Genomic DNA, 18,653 nt, shown 5'->3' on the forward strand with positions numbered 1-18,653 from the left:
TGCAAGAGTCTCACTTCTCCCATGGCAAAATATTTTTGGAGTAGCTCTCTTGATAAAAAAGCAATGCATTGGGTTTCCTGGAAGTAGTTATCTAAACCCAAGTGCAAGGGGGGGATGGGGTTTCGAGACCCGAATCTCTTCAACCTCGCTATGCTAGGCAAGCATGGGTGGCGCTTCATCACCAACCCAAACTCGCTCTGCGCGCGAGTTCTCAAGGGCCGTTATTTCCCGGATACCGATTTCATGCATGCACTGGTCCCCAAGTCAGCTTCGGCAACTTGGAAAGCAATTGTGGCGGGAAGGGACGCCCTGAAGACAGGCTTAATCTCCAGAGTGGGAGATGGATCTACTATCTCGGTTTGGGAGGATAAGTGGATCCCAGGTACGGTTGCAATGATTCCAACTCAGAGACCTACAGATACTAACATTGAGCGGGTGTCAGATCTTATAGACACAAGGAGTTGGTCTTGGAAGATTGATGTGATCAGGGACAATTTTACCGCTCAGGATGCCGCGGCCATACTTAATATTCCCATCAGGCAAGGCGGGGGCGATGATTTTCTTGCATGGGCATTTGACAAATCAGGTAACTACACAGTTAAAACGGCATACCATGCTCTCATGAATCAGAACGAGCGTTTGGATCTAGAGGAAGGGACGGCTACCGAAACCTCATCGGACGATCAACAGTTGTGGAAAGCCTTGTGCGAGTTGAATGTTATCCCAAAAGTGAGGGTGTTCTGGTGGAGAGTGTTACGTGGCATTCTTCCAGATGAAACTACTCTTAACTATCGTCACATTGCAGACGTTCGCCAGTGCAATGTTTGCCGCTCTATGGAGGAGGATTTGAAGCATGCACTAATACACTGTATACATGCACAGAGCTTCTGGGAAGAGGCGTGGACATGGCTTGGTCTCCGTCTTCCACCTCTTCACTCGGTTACGTGGGCTCGAGACATCACATGTGATCCTCAGTTCACTTCCGATGAATGTGCAAAGATCACCACTACTATGTGGTCAATTTGGCATTCCAGGAACCGAATCAAACATGGTGATGAGGGGAGAGATCCCACAACAACTATCAGAAATATTAAGGAGGCTATCTCCCTCCTTCAACTACCACGTAAGGAAACCCTGGTTCTACCGGGTTATGGTTGGCGGCCCCCTGAGGAGGGGTCGGTCAAGATCAATACAGACGGCGCTTTGAAGTTTGATGAAGGCCGGGGCAGTGCTGGAGGAGTGGCCCGATCTTCCTCAGCACTTCTGGGTTCATGGTGTAAACCATACACGGGAGCCTCGAATCCCTTGATGATGGAGTGCTTGTCACTGCGAGATGGAGTCCGCTTTGCTTGTCTTCGAGGATTCCAGCATGTGATCATGGAAGTCGACTGTTTGGAGCTGGTGAAGTACTGGCAATCTCGCCACAATTCTCGTTTAATTGTGGCTCCTTTACTTTTAGAAATAGGAGAGCTTTGTACCTTTCTTCTTCTTTTGATATTCTTCATGTAAATCGAGCGGCAAACGTTCCGGCGCATCTGTGTGTGAAGCGTGCTTGCACATTGAATGTGACGGAAAGCCGGCTCGATGAAACCCCTAGCTTCTTGGTGACTAGCCTTCTGGCTGACTGCACCGAGTGTGCTTTCATGAAATAAAGCTCTTCAACTTTCCCGCAAAAAAAAGAGCATGTTGGGTGTTGTCCCGCGCGTTCACAACGGCCGGATGTTGCCTTCTAGTATGAGCGTATAATTGCACCTGAACTGATGATACCGTATTTGACTCGAAAATCAATCCTGTGTCCGAGTCCGACTACAGCTCCCTTTCTTGTCCGACCGCAGCTGGCACCCTCCTTTTATATACGCCTCTGCACCGCTTATAGCAACACAATAACAACAAGAGATCTCTAATCTAACAACAACAACAAGCGATCGAGATCGAGATCGAGATATGCACCGTGGACGCATCGCCGTGAACCCGGCCGCCGGCACGTTCGCCAGGTTTCCGCCGCCGCCGCCGCGCTTCAAGTTCAATCACATGTTTCCCGTGCAGGTGCAGGCCCCGCCGTTTGTCTACCACGCTGCTCCCCTGCCGCCGGTACAGCCGCAGCTGGCGGTCCAGGTGCGCCCTGTGTGGGCGGGGAACTTCAACGAAGAGTGGGGCTACCTCCAGAGCTTCGCCGCGTTCGCCCGCTACGTCGCTGTCGACGTGCACTACCCTGGACTCGTGCACGCCGCCGGCCAGGACCTCAGCAGCCTGACGGTGGAGCACTGCTACGCGCTCATGAAGGCAAACGTCGACGGCCTCAAGCCGCTCCAGGTCGGCATCGCCGTCTGCGACCACCAGGGCCAGCAGGTCGCCTGGGAGTTCAACCTCCGCGACTTCTGCCGCCTCGCCGACCCGCACGACGACAAGGCCCTCGACTACCTCGCCCGCCGCGGCCTCGACCTCGACACGCTCCGTAACCACGGCGTCGACGCCTACATGCTCGGCGCGCTGCTCATGGGTTCCGGCCTCATCGGCGCCGGACACGGGCGGCCGCTGTCGTGGATCACCTACGCCGGCGCCTACCACGTGGCGTACCTCCTGAAGATCGTCACGGGCGGCGCCCCGCTGCCGCACGACGTGGCCGGGTTCCTCGGCGCCATGCAGTATTACCTCGGCCAGCAGGTCTACGACGTTGCGACGATGGCGGCCGGCTGCTCGGGCATGCCGGTGGGGCTGGACTGCATCGCCGCTAACCTGCGCATCCATCCGCCGTGGGGGAGCCCTCGCCTAGCAGGCGCCGCCGCCGTGCGCGCGCTTTTGGCCTTCAGGATTTTGAAGCAAGGGCAGTTCGGTGGCAGCGTGGAGAGGTTCCGAGGCCTGCTTCAGGGCCTGCAGCATTAGTTGTTCGACGGTCGATCAGACACGAGCAACGTCGTTGGTCAAGAATTCGAATGTGCAACGGTCAAGCGTTTGTTTTTCTCATCGAAAAAAAAACATTTGATTTTCCTTTAGTAATCATATTTTTTTTTGCATGGTAGTAGTAATCAAAACTTCCGGTCAAGGTTTTAGTGATGAGTGATGTATTTGTCGCAATAATTACTTGAGTAGTATGTATAAACTTCCAGTCAAGGTTTTAGTAGTATGTATTTGTCGTAATTTGATGAGTGATGTTTTTGTCAACCATGTATCTTCTACGCAATTTTTTATTTTTTATTTAAAAGGAGGATCACCCTCGGACGCTGCATCTGAATGATGCATTTTCTTATGGCATCTCCAACTTCGGATATATTATTTGTCCGTGGATGTGTCCGCGAACAGTGATACAAAAAACCGGTAATACAACGCTTACCGTAAACCTTCGTCCGTAATAAAATAGATTCAGATATATTTCATGCAAACGGACATAAATTTGATATATTATATATAAACTGAATGATATTTCATCCGTTCAGCTAAAACCTAAACTAATTTGTAACTGACGATGACCTCGTACGCCTGTTCGGGTTGGCCGGCGGCACCAAAGGGCACGAGGACCTGGCAGCTCTGCCTAGCCGCCACCTGGTGCTCGTCGGGATGTCGCTCCGCATCCTCCTACATCGTGCGGAGGGACGCCTCGGCCAACGCCGACTCTAGCCGGGGAGCCCTGCCCTCCCTTGTCACCTGCAATTCGTGACGAGTTCCCTGTCAAGGCAACACAGTCGCTATGTGGACGTCTCTGTGGTGGTCATCGACCGGTCACGGGTCTAGGCCTCCACGAGGTTGGGGCCCGCAGTGTTGGACTTCGTGAACGTCGCCTTCTGCGCCGCTCCTGCCGCGCCCGCCTCCCTGGATGCCTTCTCCTATGTCGAGATGATGCTTAGTGATGAGTGAGGGAGTCCTGGATTACGGGGTCCTCGGGCGTCCGGGCTATGCAACATGGGCCGGACTAATGGACCGTGAAGATACAAGATAGAAGACTTTCCCTCGTGTCCGGATGGGACTCTCCTTTGCGTGGAAGGCAAGCTTGGCGTGCGGATATGAATATTCCTTTCTCTGTAAACCGACTCTGTACAACCCTAGCCTCCTCCGGTGTCTATATAAACCGGAGGGTTTAGTCCGTAGAGGCAATCATAATCATACATGCTAGACAATTAGGGTTTAGCCATTACGATCTCGTGGTAGATCAACTCTTGTAACCCCTATACTCATCAAAGTCAATCAAGCAGGACGTAGGGCATTACCTCCATCAAGAGGGCCCGAACCTTGGTAAACATCGTGTCCCTTGTCTCCTGTTACCATCGATCCTTAGACGCACAGTGGACAATTATGGTAAGATTCCATTATTCTCAACCAGGCATCTTTTAAGTTTTCTCCTTGTCTTTGTTTGAAGTGAAAGACTTCAAACTCAGGGGACAACGGAGTAGATAAGGTACTAGCCATAACGACAAGCAAACGGAAAAGAGGCGAACGAAAAAGAGAGGGCGAATAAAACGGCAAGGGTGAAGTGGGAGAGAGGAAAAACGAGAGGCAAATGGCAAATAATGTAATGCGGGAGATAAGGGTTTGTGATGGGTACTTGGTATGTTGACTTTTGCGTAGACCTCCCCGGCAACGGCACCAGAAATCCTTCTTGCTACCTCTTGAGCACTGCGTTGGTTTTCCCTTGAAGAGGAAAGGGTGATGCAGCAAAGTAGCGTAAGTATTTCCCTCAGTTTTTGAGAACCAAGGTATCAATCCAGTAGGAGGCTACGCGCGAGTCCCTCGCACCTACACAAAACAAATAAATCCTCGCAAACAACGCGATAAGGGGTTGTCAATCCCTTCACGGTCACTTACGAGAGTGAGATCTGATAGATATGATAGGATAATATTTTTGGTATTTTTATGATAAAGATGCAAAGTAAAATAAAAGTAAAGTAAAAAGCAAAGGAAATAACTAAGTGTTGGAAGATTAATATGATGAAGAGAGACCCGGGGGCCATAGGTTTCACTAGTGGCTTCTCTCATGAGCATAAGTATTTTACGGTGGGTGAACAAATTACTGTTGAGCAATTGACAGAATTGAGCATAGTTATGAGAATATCTAGGTATGATCATGTATATAGGCATCACGTCCGAGACAATTAGACCGACTCCTGCCTGCATCTACTACTATTACTCCACTCATCGACCGCTATCCAGCATGCATCTAGAGTATTATGTTCATAAAAACAGAGTAACGCCTTAAGCAACATGACATGATGTAGAGGGATAAATTCATGCAATATGATAAAAACCCCATCTTGTTATCCTCGATGGCAACAATACTATACGTGCCTTGCTGCCCCTACTGTCACTGGGAAAGGACACCGCAAGATTGAACCCAAAGCTAAGCACTTCTCCCATTGCAAGAAAGATCAATCTAGTAGGCCAAACCAAACTGATAATTCGAAGAGACTTGCAAACATAACCAATCATACATAAAAGAATTCAGAAGATTCAAATATTGTTCATAGATAAACTTGATCATAAACCCACAATTCATCGGTCTCAACAAACACACCGCAAAAGAAGATTACATCGAATAGATCTCCATGAGAGAGGGGGAGAACATTGTATTGAGATCCAAAAAGAGAGAAGAAGCCATCTAGCTAATAACTACGGACCCGAAGGTCTGAGGTAAACTACTCACACTTCATCGGAGAGGCTATGGTGTTGATGTAGAAGCCCTCCGTGATGGATGCCCCCTCCGGCGGAGCTCCGGAACAGGCCCCAAGATGGGATCTCGTGGGTACAGAAGGTTGCGGCGATTGAATTAGGTTTTTGGCTCCGTCCCTGATCGTTTGGGGGTACGTAGGTATATATAGGAGGAAGAAGTACGTCGGTGTTGCAACAGGGGGCCCACGAGGGTGGAGGGCGCGCCCTGGGGGGTAGGCGCGCCCCCCTACCTCGTGGCCTCCTGGAAGCTTCTCTTACGTAGGGTCCAAGTCTCCTGGTTCATGTTCGTTCCGAAAATCACGTTCCCGAAGGTTTCATTTCGTTTGGACTCCGTTTGATATTCTTTTTCTGTGAAACTCTAAAATAGGCAAAAAACAACAATTCTGGGCTGGGCCTCCGGTTAATAGGTTAGTCCCAAAAATAATATAAAAGTGAATAATAAAGCCCAATAATGTCCAAAATAGAAGATAATATAGCATGGAGCAATCAAAAATTATAGATACGTTGGAGACGTATCAAGCATCCCCAAGCTTAATTCCTGCTCGTCCTCGAGTAGGTAAATGATAAAAACAGAATTTTTGATGCGGAGTGCTACTTGGCATAATTTCAATGTAATTCTTCTTAATTGTGGTATGAATATTCAGATCCGAAAGATTCAAGATAAAAAGTTCATATTGACATAAAAATAATAATACTTCAAGCATACTAACTAAGCAATTATGTTCTCTCAAAATAACATGGCCAACGAAAGTTCATCCCTACAAAATCATATAGTTTAGTAATGCTCCATTTTTGTCACAGAAGAATGCTCTCATCATGCACAACCCCGATAACAAGCCAAGCAATTGTTCCATACTTTAGTAATCTCAAACTTATAAACCTTCACGCAATACATGAGCGCGAGCCATGGACATAGCACTATGGATGGAATAGAATATGATGATGGGGGTTATGTGGAGAAGACAAAAAAGGAGAAAGTCTCACATCAACGAGGCTAATCAATGAGCTATGGAGATGCCCATCGATTGATGTTAATGCAAGGAGTAGGGATTGCCATGCAACAGATGCACTAGAGCTACAAATGTATGAAAGCTCAACAAAAGAAACTAAGTGGGTGTGCATCCAACTTGCTTGCTCACGAAGACCTAGGGCACTTGAGGAGGCCCATTGTTGGAATATACAAGCCAAGTTCTATAATGAAAAAATCCCACTAGTATATGAAAATGACAAAACAAGACACTCTCTATCATGAAGATTATGGTGCTACTTTGAAGCACAAGTGTGGTAAAAGGATAGTAACATTGTCCCTTCTCTCTTTTTCTCTCATTTTTTTGGGCCTTCTCTTTTTTGATGGCCTTTCTCTTTTTTTATTCCTCACTTGGGACAATGCTCTAGAAAATGATGATCATCACACTTCTATTTATTTACAACTCTTACAACTCGATACTAGAACAAAGTATGACTCTATATGAATGCATCCGGCGGTGTACCGGGATATGCAATGAACCAAGAGTGACATGTATGAAAGAATTATGAACGGTGGCTTTGCCACAAATACTCTGTCAACTACATGATCATGCTAAGCAATATGACAATGATGAATGTGTCATGATAAACGGAATGGTGGAAAGTTGCATGGCAATATATCTCGGAATGGCTATGGAAATGCCATAATAGGTAGGTATGGTGGCTGTTTTGAGGAAGATATAAGGAGGTTTATGTGTGAAAGAGCGTATCATATCACGGGGTTTGGATGTACCGGCGAAGTTTGCACCAACTCTCAATGTGAGAAAGGGCAATGCACGGTACCGAAGAGGCTAGCAATGATGGAAGGGTGAGAGTGCGTATAATCCATGGACTCAACATTAGTCATAAAGAACTCACATACTTATTGCAAAAATCTACAAGTCATCAAAAACCAAGCACTACGCGCATGCTCCTAGGGGGATAGATTGGTAGGAAAAGACCATCGCTCGTCCCCGACCACCACTCATAAGGAGGACAATCAAAGAACACCTCATGTTTCAAATTTGTTACATAACGTTTACCATACGTGCATGCTACGGGACTTGCAAACTTCAACACAAGTATTTCTCAAATTCACAACTACTCAACTAGCACGACTTTGATATTATTACCTCCATATCTCAAAACAATCATCAAGCATCAAACTTCTCTTAGTATTCAGCACACTCATAAGAAAGTTTTTACTATCTTGAATACCTAGCCTATTAGGATTATATTAAGCAAATTACCATGCTATTTAAGACTCTCAAAATAATCTAAGTGAAGCATGAGAGATCAATATTTTCTATAAAACGAATCCACCACTGTGCTCTAAAAGATATAAGTGAAGTACTAGAGCAAAACTATATAACTCAAAAGATATAAGTGAAGCACATAGAGTATTCTAATAATTTCCGAATCATGTGTGTCTCTCTCAAAAGGTGTGTACAGAAAGGATGATTGTGGCAAACTAACAAGCAAAGACTCAAATCATACAAGACGCTCCAAGCAAAACACATATCATGTGGTGAATAAAAATATAGCTCCAAGTAAAGTTACCGATGGAAGTAGACGAAAGAGGTGATGCCTTCCGGGGCATCCCCAAGCTTTGGCTTTTTGGTGTCCTTAGATTATATTGGGGGTGACATGGGCATCCCCAAGCTTAGGTTCTTGCCACTCCTTGTTCCATAATCCATCAAATCTTTCATCCAAAACTTGAAAACTTCACAACACAAAACTTAACAGAAAATCTCGTGAGCTCCGTTAACGAAAGAAAACAAAAGACCACTTCAACGTACTGTAATGAACTCATTCTTTATTTATATTGGTGTTAAACCTACTGTATTCCAACTTCTCTATGGTTTATAAACTATTTTACTAGCCATAGATTCATCAAAATAAGCAAACAACATACGAAAAACAGAATCTGTCAAAAACAGAACAGTCTGTAGTAATCTGTAACTAACGCAAACTTCCAGAACTCCAAAAAATCAGCAAAAATAGGAAGTCCTAGGCAATTTGTTTATTGATCAGCAGCAATTGGAATCAGTATTTTATTACGTTCTGGTGATTTTTAACAATTGTTTTCGTGAACAGAAAGTTTCTGGAATTTTCTGCAAGATCAAATAACTATCATCCAAGAAGATCCTATAGGTTTAACTTGGCACAAACACTAATTAAAACATAAAAACATATCTAACCAGAGGCTAGAACAAATATTTATTCCTAAACAGAAGCAAAAAGCAAAAAAAAAATTGGGTTGCTTCCCAACAAGCGCTATCGTTTAACGCCCCTAGCTAGGCATAATAGCAAGGATAGATCTAGGTATTGCCATCTTTGGTTTTCAACTTTTTAGCGGAATCAAGCTCGAATCCGGGAGGTTCTTTACCTTTCCCTTCATATTCTGAAATTTTTAGATCTAAAGAATCCAACCGCTTATTGCAAAGAGTAATCAACATATTCATGCGGTGGATATTTCCGCTAACGTTCTTAAGAGGTTCAAGAGACTTCTGTAAAATCTTAGTAACTTCGCAAATTTTTTCAAAAACTTGTGTCTCTTCCTTGGTAGGATGAGGCCCCTTTTGTTGAGGTAGTATTCCCACTATACCTTCTATAGCTTCATGCGCAATATGTGGATCAATTTCAATAAAATTACCTTTGGCAACGCAATCCAAGAGTTGTCTATGAGACATATTTAATCCAACATAAAAATTGCGAAGCAAAATTCTCAGGTTCATTTCAAAGGTACAATTATGGTAAGATTCCATTATTCTCAACCAGGCGTCTTTTAAGTTTTCTCCTTGTCTTTGTTTGAAGTGAAAGACTTCAAACTCAGGGGACAACGGAGTAGATAAGGGACTAGCCATAACGACAAGCAAACGGAAAAGAGGCGAACGAAAAAGAGATGGCGAATAAAACGGCAAGGGTGAAGTGGGGGACAGGAAAAGGAGAGGCAAATGGCAAATAATGTAATGCGGGAGATAAGGGTTTGTGATGGGTACTTGGTATGTTGACTTTTGCGTAGACCTCCCTGGCAACGGCGCCAGAAATCCTTCTTGCTACCTCTTGAGCACTGCGTTGGTTTTCCCTTGAAGAGGAAAGTGTGATGCAGCAAAGTAGCGTAAGTATTTCCCTCAGTTTTTGAGAACCAAGGTATCAATCCAGTAGGAGGCTACGCGCGAGTCCCTCGCACCTACACAAAACAAATAAATCCTCGCAAACAACGCGATAAGAGGTTGTCAATCCCTTCACGGTCACTTACGAGAGTGAGATCTGATAGATATGATAGGATAATATTTTTGGTATTTTTTATGATAAAGATGCAAAGTAAAATAAAAGTAAAGTAAAAAGCAAAGGAAATAACTAAGTGTTGGAAGATTAATATGATGAAGATAGACCCGGGGGCCATAGGTTTCACTAGTGGCTTCTCTCATGAGCATAAGTATTTTACGGTGGGTGAACAAATTACTGTTGAGCAATTGACAGAATTGAGCATAGTTATGAGAATATCTAGGTATGATCATGTATATAGGCATCACGTCCGAGACAAGTAGACCGACTCCTGCCTGCATCTACTACTATTACTCCACTCATCGACCGCTATCCAGCATGCATCTAGAGTATTATGTTCATAAAAACAGAGTAACGCCTTAAGCAACATGACATGATGTAGAGGGATAAATTCATGCAATATGATAAAAACCCCATCTTGTTATCCTCGATGGCAACAATACTATACGTGCCTTGCTGCCCCTACTGTCACTGGGAAAGGACACCGCAAGATTGAACCCAAAGCTAAGCACTTCTCCCATTGCAAGAAAGATCAATCTAGTAGGCCAAACCAAACTGATAATTCGAAGAGACTTGCAAAGATAACCAATCATACATAAAAGAATTCAGAAGATTCAAATATTGTTCATAGATAAACTTGATCATAAACCCACAATTCATCGGTCTCAACAAACACACCGCAAAAGAAGATTACATCGAATAGATCTCCATGAGAGAGGGGGAGAACATTGTATTGAGATCCAAAAAGAGAGAAGAAGCCATCTAGCTAATAACTATGGACCCGAAGGTCTGAGGTAAACTACTCACACTTCATCGGAGAGGCTATGGTGTTGATGTAGAAGCCCTCCGTGATGGATGCCCCCTCCGGCGGAGCTCCGGAACATGCCCCAAGATGGGATCTCGTGGGTACAGAAGGTTGCGGCGGTGGAATTAGGTTTTTGGCTCCGTCCCTGATCGTTTGGGGGTACGTAGGTATATATAGGAGGAAGAAGTACGTCGGTGTTGCAACAGGGGGCCCACGAGGGTGGAGGGCGCGCCCTGGGGGGTAGGCGCGCCCCCCTACCTCGTGGCCTCCTGGAAGCTTCTCTTACGTAGGGTCCAAGTCTCCTGGTTCATGTTCGTTCCGAAAATCACGTTCCCGAAGGTTTCATTTCGTTTGGACTCCGTTTGATATTCTTTTTCTGTGAAACTCTGAAATAGGCAAAAAACAACAATTCTGGGCTGGGCCTCCGGTTAATAGGTTAGTCCCAAAAATAATATAAAAGTGAATAATAAAGCCCAATAATGTCCAAAACAGAAGATAATATAGCATGGAGCAATCAAAAATTATAGATACATTGGAGACGTATCAGTCACCTCCTCGTATGACGTATACATGGTGGATACACCTAAAAACGGCGACGGCGATGATGAGAAAAACCCAGTCGAGGACGAACCTCCTGAGATACCGCCGAAACGTCAACGTCAGCGGCGCCGCTCTAAATCGCGTCGCGGCAAGAACAACAATACCGGCACCGAAGACAATGATACTCCAGAGAACGCCGAAGACCAAGAAGACCCCATCGAACCAACATCCTAACAAGATGACGGGAGCACGGGCAAGTTGACCCTGATGAACAAACAAGGAACAACGACTCGGAGGACAGCAACTATTTGCCACTCTCCGAAGACGATGTAAGCCTCGGCGACGAAGATTTTATCATGCTAGAGGAACCCCTCGAACAAGAGCGCTTCAAACGCCGGCTAGGAGCCTAAAAAAGAAACATCAGAAGCTTCAAGCTGACCAAGACCTTCTCAACGACAGATGGACTAACGTCCTGGCAGCCGAAGAATACGGCCTTGAACGCCTAGCAAAGAGTTACCCAAAGCATAAGCTGCTACCCCAATTCGACGATGAGGCGTTGGAGCCCATACCACCCGTGCGTAATGCGGCTGACGGACCCGATAGACCACCACGTGGCCGGGATAGAGCGACAACTCAAGCCGAACACCAGCCCGCACCACCTCGCAGTAAAAGCACAGAAACAACAGCTCGGGGATACACATACGACCTACAACAGGACCTGGAAAATAGGGCAGGTCAGACCAGGTCAATCTACGGATCGCGGGGGCGTGCTCCGGCGCGAGAGGCGGGCTATCAAGCCTGGTGCGATAAACACAACCAACCTCAGGCCGAAAACCGCATACGGACTCCATCCGAACTACGTCGTGACATGGCCAGACATAGAGGCGCTGCACACCGCCTATGCTTCACCGATGAGGTAATGAAGCACGAGTTCCCTGAAGGGTTTAAACCCGTGAACATCGAATCATACGACGACACAACAGATCCCGCAGTATGGATTGAAGATTTTCTTCTCCACATTCACATGGCGCGCGGTGATGATCTACACGCCATCAAATACCTTCCCCTAAAACTTAAGGGGCCAGCTAGGCACTGGCTCCCAGAAAACTCTATTGGAAGCTGGGAAGACTTGGAAGATGCCTTTAGAGACAACTTCCAAGGCACTTATGTCCAGCCTCCGGATGCCGATGACCTCAGTCATATAGTCCAACAGCCCGGAGAGTCGGCCAAGAAATTATGTACCATGTTCCTAATTAAAAAGAACCAGATTGTCGATTGTCCGGACGCCGAAGCCCTAGCGGCCTTCAAACACAGCATCCGCGACGAATGGCTCGCCCGACACCTCGGCCAAGAAAAGCCGAAGTCCATGGCAGCCCTTACAGCACTAATGACCCGCTTCTGCGTGGGCGAGGATAGCTGGCTAGCACGTAGCGGTAACAATACCAGCGACCCGGCACTTCCGGAGCCCAAAACAGCAACGGAAGGCCCCGATGCAACAAACATAACCGTCGGAGCAACAATGATGATACAGAGAATACGACAGTTAACGCCGGATTCAGTGGCTCCAAATCCGGTTAACGGAAGAAGCCATTCAAACGAAACAAAGACGGTTCATCAAACCTGGACCGAATACTTGATCGACCCTGCCAGATCCATGGCACTCCTGATAAGCCTGCCAACAATACCAACAGAAGTTGTTGGGTCTTCAAACATGCCGGTAAGTTAAATGCCGAACATAAGGAGAAAGGGTCGCCCGGTGAGGATGACGACGAGGAACCTCGCGCACCAAAAACAGGGGGTCAGAAGAAATTTCCCCCCGAAGTCAAAACGGTGAACATGATATACGTCACCCATATTCCCAAGAGGGAGCGCAAGCGCACGCTAAGGGACGTCTATGCGATAGAGCCAGTCGTCCCAAAATTCAACCCATGGTCGGCCTGCCCGATCACTTTCGATTACAGGGACCATCCGACCAGTATCCGTCACGGCGGTTCAGCCGCATTAGTCCTCGATCCAATCATCGATGGATTCCACCTTACGTGAGTCCTCATGGACGGCGGCAGCAGCCTTAACCTGCTCTATCAGGACACAGTCCGCAAGATGGGTATTGATCCGTCAAGAATCAAGCCCACTAAAAATACCTATAAAGGAGTGATACCCGGTGTAGAGGCCCGCTGCACGCGCTCAATCACATTGGAAGTGGTCTTCGGCTCGCCGGACAACTTCTGCGGTGAAGACTTGATCCTCGATATCATCCCCTTCCGCAACAGCTACCACGCACTGCTCGGATGAACCGCGTTCGCTCGCTTCAAAGAAGTCCCGCACTACGCCTATCTCAAACTCAAGATGCTCGGACCACGCGGAGTCATAACAGTGAATGGAAACATGGAACGCTCCCTCGCACCGAGGAGCACACCGTGGCCCTGGCAGCTGAAGTACATGGCGGCCTCATTAAGCCAACTATTACGTCGGCGGCCAAGTCCTCGGACACCGCCAAACGAGTCCGGACTACCCCATTATGCGACAGTCCAGCTCCTCAAGAGCTCGATTAGCAATTCGGCCTCCATCTCATCCCCTACCGAATTGTGGCACATGTGCCACGCGTACATATATATGCACTAAAAATACCATGGGACAGGATGGAGGCACAATAAGGACAACGCCTGCAACACGGTCAGACCCTACCAGGAAACTCGCATTCCTCTTCTTCCTTTTTCTATTTCATTTTTCTTTCAGGTTCCCACAAACCACATCACCCTTTCGACGGTACCAAGGCCTCTTTCCGTGGCCTATTATGAAAACACCGGTCAATGATCCTCTCGAAGGACAATACACCAAGGAGAAAAGCAGCATAGACGCGTACCAGAGTACCTAAAGGATCCTTAAAGATCACCCCGTCCGCTTTCGGGATGCATGCACGACTTCCCCTTGTGTTCGGCATGTAAAATAGCCTTGTTGCTTATTGCACTATTTGTTTCAATATGTTTTGACGTATCAATCAGACTACAATGGAAACAGTTTTTAGCCCAAACCTACACGGCGTTGGCTTATCTCTTTAACATATGTTTCCCTGTTTTTGTCTGATTATCATGTACACCTCAGCATAGTCTAAATTGCCAGGGGCTTTATTAAGCCGCGTACATCTTTTCAATATTAAAACAAAGTCCAAACACTTTCACAAGTTGTGACGCCCCCGATTTGACCGTACACTAATCATGCACGCAAATGTGTACGATCAAGATCAGGGACTCACGGAAAGATATCACAACACAACTCTAAAACATAAATAAGTCATACAAGCATCATAATACAAGCCAGGGGCCTCGAGGGCTCGAATACAAGTGCTCGATCACAGACGAGTCAGCGGAAGCAACAATATCTGAGTACAGACACAAGTTAAACAAGTCTGCCTTAAGAAGGCTAGCACAAACTGGGATACAGATCGAACGAGGCGCAGGCCTCCTGCCTGGGATCCTCCTAACTACTCCTGGTCGTCGTCAGCGGGCTGCACGTAGTAGTAGGCACCTCCAGTGTCGTAGGAGTCGTCGTTGACGGTGGCGTCTGGCTCCTGGACTCCAGCATCTGGTTGCAACAACCAGGTAGAAAGGAAAGGGGGGAAAGAGGGAGAGAAGCAACCGTGAGTACTCATCCAAAGTACTCGCAAGCAAGGAGCTACACTACATATGCATGGGTATATGTGTAAAGGGCCATATCAGTGGACTGAACTGCAGAACGCCTGAATAAGAGGGGGATAGCTAGTCCTGTCGAAGACTACGCTTCTGGCAGCCTCCATCTTGCAGCATGTAGAAGAGAGTAGATTGAAGTCCTCCAAGTAGCATCGCATAGCATAATCCTACCCGGCGATCCCCTCCTCGTCGCCCTGTTAGAGAGCGATCACTGGGTTGTATCTGGCACTTGGAAGGGTGTATTTTATTAAGTATCCGGTTCTAGTTGTCATAAGGTCAAGGTACAACTCCGGGTCGTCCTTTTACCGAGGGACACGGCTATTCGAATAGATAAACTTCCCTGCAGGGGTGCACCACATAACCCAACACGCTCGATCCCATTTGGCCGGACACACTTTTCTGGGTCATGCCCGGCCTCGGAAGATCAACACGTCGCAGCCCCACCTAAGCACAACAGAGAGGTTAGCACGCCGGTCTAAATCCTATGCGCGCAGGGGTCTGGGCCCATCGCCCATTGCACACCTGCACGTTGCGTACGCGGCCGGAAGCAGACCTAGCCTAGTGGCGTTCCAGTCCAATCCGGCGCGCGCCACTCAGTCGCTGACGTCACGAAGGCTTCGGCTGATACCACGACGCCGGGATACCCATAACTACTCCCGCGTAGATGGTTAGTGCGTATAGACCAAATGGCCAGACTCAGATCAAATACCAAGAACTCGTTAAGCGTGTTATGTCGAAGTAACCGCGGACGCCGTCCAGGGCCAGGCCCACCTCTCACCTAGGCGGTCTCAACCTGCCCTGTCGCTCCGCCACAAAGATCCACTTGCGGGTACTCCTACGAGCCGACCCGACTTTAGCACCACAGGTGTCATGTATATAGTATATAAGTATATACCCGTGATCACCGCCCAAGTGATCACGACCCGATAGTATAGCACAGCAGACGGACAAGAATGTAGGGCCACTGATGGGAAACTAGCACCCTATACTAAGCATGTAGGATTGCAGGTAAAGGTAACAACAGTAGAAGCAAGGGCAGGCTATGCATCGGTATAGGATTAACGGAAAGCAGTAACATGCTACACTACTCTAATGCAAGCAGTATAGAGAAGAATAGGCGATATCTGGTGATCAAGGGGGGGAGGCTTGCCTAGTTGCTCTGGCAAGTAGGAGGGGTCGTCAACTCCGTAGTCGAACTGGGCAGCAGCAGTGTCGGTCTCGGAGTCTACCGGAGAGAAGAGGGGGGAAGAAACAGTAAATACAATGCAAACATAAGCATGACGATGCGTGACATGACAATGAGCGGTGCTAGGTGTGTCCTAACGCGGCAGTAGGTGGTACCGGCGAAGGGGGGAACATCCGGGAAAGTATTCCCGATGTTTCGCGTTTTCGGACAGACGGACCGGAGGGGGAAAGTTCCATGTTCGCTATGCCAGGAACGTGTGGCTGACAAACGGACTGCGTATTCGGATTCGTCTCGTCGTTCTGAGCAACTTTCATGTACAAAGTTTTTCCATCCGAGCTACGGTTTATTTTATATGAATTTTAGAAGATTTAAATTAATTTTAGCATTTGTTTAATTTATTTAATACAACATTATCCAGAACAGTGCATGCTGACGTCATCATGACGTCAGCAGTCAACGGGGCGTTGACTGGGTCAAACTGACGTGCGGGTCCCGCATGTCATACACTGCTTAGTTTAATTCGGGTTTAGCTAATTAATTACTATTTAATTAAATTAACTAATTAATTAGATTAATTTAAACATGATTAATTAACTTAAATAATTTAGTTAATTAATTAATTAATTAAATTTTATTTATTTATTATTATTATTATTTTTCGTTCTATGGGCTGGGCCCGACATGTCATTGGCCCTAGGGGGTTCGGGCCCAAGGGCAGTGGCTCAGGGGCGCGAGGCCCCACCTGGCAGTGGCCCAGGGGCCACAGGCGGGCGCGGGCGCGGCGGGCGTGTGCGGCGCGGGCGACGAGCGGTGGTGCGGGCGGACCCGGCGACGAGCGCCGCGGGCGGGGTCAAGCCCGAGCGGCGACCAGCACGCCGGGGCGGCACGGCGTGGCCCCTAGGTCGAAGCGGCGACGAGGCCGAGGGCGGGGCGCGCAAGCCGCGGCGGTGGTGAGGGCGAACGGAGGGGGGCCGTGGGGCGCGGTGGTGGAGGCGGTGAGCGCGGCGGCGAGCGCCGTGCGGGGCGGAGGAAGTGGCCGAGCGCGGCCATAGTGGGCGCGCGTGGTCGCAGGGGGAGCCGGGGGAGGGGGTGCGCCGTCCGCAGGGACGGCACCGCGCGGTGAGCGCGGACGGGACGAGGGAGCAGCGGGACGGTGCGACGACGAGCGCGGCCGAGCGCGCGCGGGGCGCGGCGACCGCGGCGAGTGCGCGCTGGACAGGGGGTGCGGGGCAGGCGACGGGACTGCAGCGGCGGGGCGGAGCGAGGGCGGCCGGACGCAGCCACGGCGGGCGCGTGCGGGCACGCGCTGGCGGGGCGTGGGGAAGAGGAGAAGGAGGGGGGTCCTCACGGGGGGGGGCGCGGGGTCTGGGGCAGCGGGGCTCGGGGTGGAAGGCGGGGACGACGGCGATGTGGAGGAGGCAGTCCGGCGAGGAGGAGGAGGCAGGCCGGCGAGGACGCGCTCCGGCGAGGCAGTGACGGACGAGGGCGAGGCGGCGGCGTCGAGCCCGATCCGATCTGGATCGGGGGAGGGAGGGGGAGAGTGGGGGCGCGAGTGGGGGAGTGGGTTAGGGTTTTCGGGGGGAAGTGGATAAGGGGAGAGTGGGGGTGGGCCGGCCGGCTGGGCCTGGGGGGTTGGCCCAGTTGGGCCACGGTCCAGAGGGGGTTTTCTTCTTTTTTTTGTTTGTTTTCTCTTTTGTATTTTCTTTCTTTTATTTATTTGCTTTTCTGTTTATTTTAATTTAAATTATTTAGGCATTTTATAAAAATATGTTTTCTTTACTATAATTACCCTTGTAATATTCGGCACCCACCGAACATTTTGTTTCAATTTTGAAAAACTTATATTGTTGATATTAATTTGAATTTGAATTTTGAAACGGTTTGACCTAACGGTAGATTAGCAACAGTAACTGTGGTGACGTGGCACCATTAGCGTGGGATTACTGTAGCTTGATTATCCGGGCGTTACAAAACTCCACCACTACAAGAAATCTCGTCCCGAGATTTAGGAGGTAGAAGGAAACAGTGCAGGGTATTCATCACGCAGGCGATCCTCGCGTTCCCAACTGGCTTCATCCTCAGAATGGTGCGACCAGTGGACTTTGAGGAACTTGATCGCCTTCTGACATGTGCGGCGTTCAGCTTGGTCGAGAATGCGGACCGGATGCTCCTTATAGGAGAGGTCCTGCTGCAATTCGAGCACTTCATGATCCACTGCTCGGATTGGGTCCTTGAAGCAACGACGGAGATATGACACATGGAACACATCGTGAACCTGAGAAAGGTTCGGCGGAAGCTCCAGTTGGTATGCCACTTTTCCACGCCTTTCGAGAATAGTGAATGGGCCAATATATCGAGGAGCTAGTTTGCCCTTGATTCCGAAGCGGTGAGCACCCTTCATTGGTGTGACTCGAAGATAAGCCTTTTCGCCAGGTTGATAGACCATGTCTTAATGATGACGGTCATACTGACTCTTCTGACG

General features: G+C 48.3%; 1 protein-coding gene across 1 annotated transcript; it reads left to right on the forward strand.

Annotated features, from left to right (window-relative positions):
• The first annotated feature begins 1,944 nt into the window (after positions 1-1,944).
• LOC109767712 (probable CCR4-associated factor 1 homolog 11) lies at positions 1,945-3,623 on the forward strand. The gene has a single exon (XM_020326433.2). The coding sequence runs from the start codon at positions 1,945-1,947 to the stop codon at positions 2,881-2,883; it is 939 nt and encodes a 312-aa protein (XP_020182022.1). The 3' UTR covers positions 2,884-3,623.
• Positions 3,624-18,653: the final 15,030 nt, after the last annotated feature.

The sequence above is a fragment of the Aegilops tauschii genome, chromosome 3 (genome assembly GCF_002575655.3).
Source record: "Aegilops tauschii subsp. strangulata cultivar AL8/78 chromosome 3, Aet v6.0, whole genome shotgun sequence".
NCBI lineage: Eukaryota > Viridiplantae > Streptophyta > Magnoliopsida > Poales > Poaceae > Aegilops > Aegilops tauschii.

Excerpts from the sequence above, each read along its gene's own strand:
- LOC109767712 (XM_020326433.2), top strand. The coding sequence starts at position 1,945 with ATGCACCGTGGACGCATCGCCGTGAACCCGGCCGCCGGCACGTTCGCC.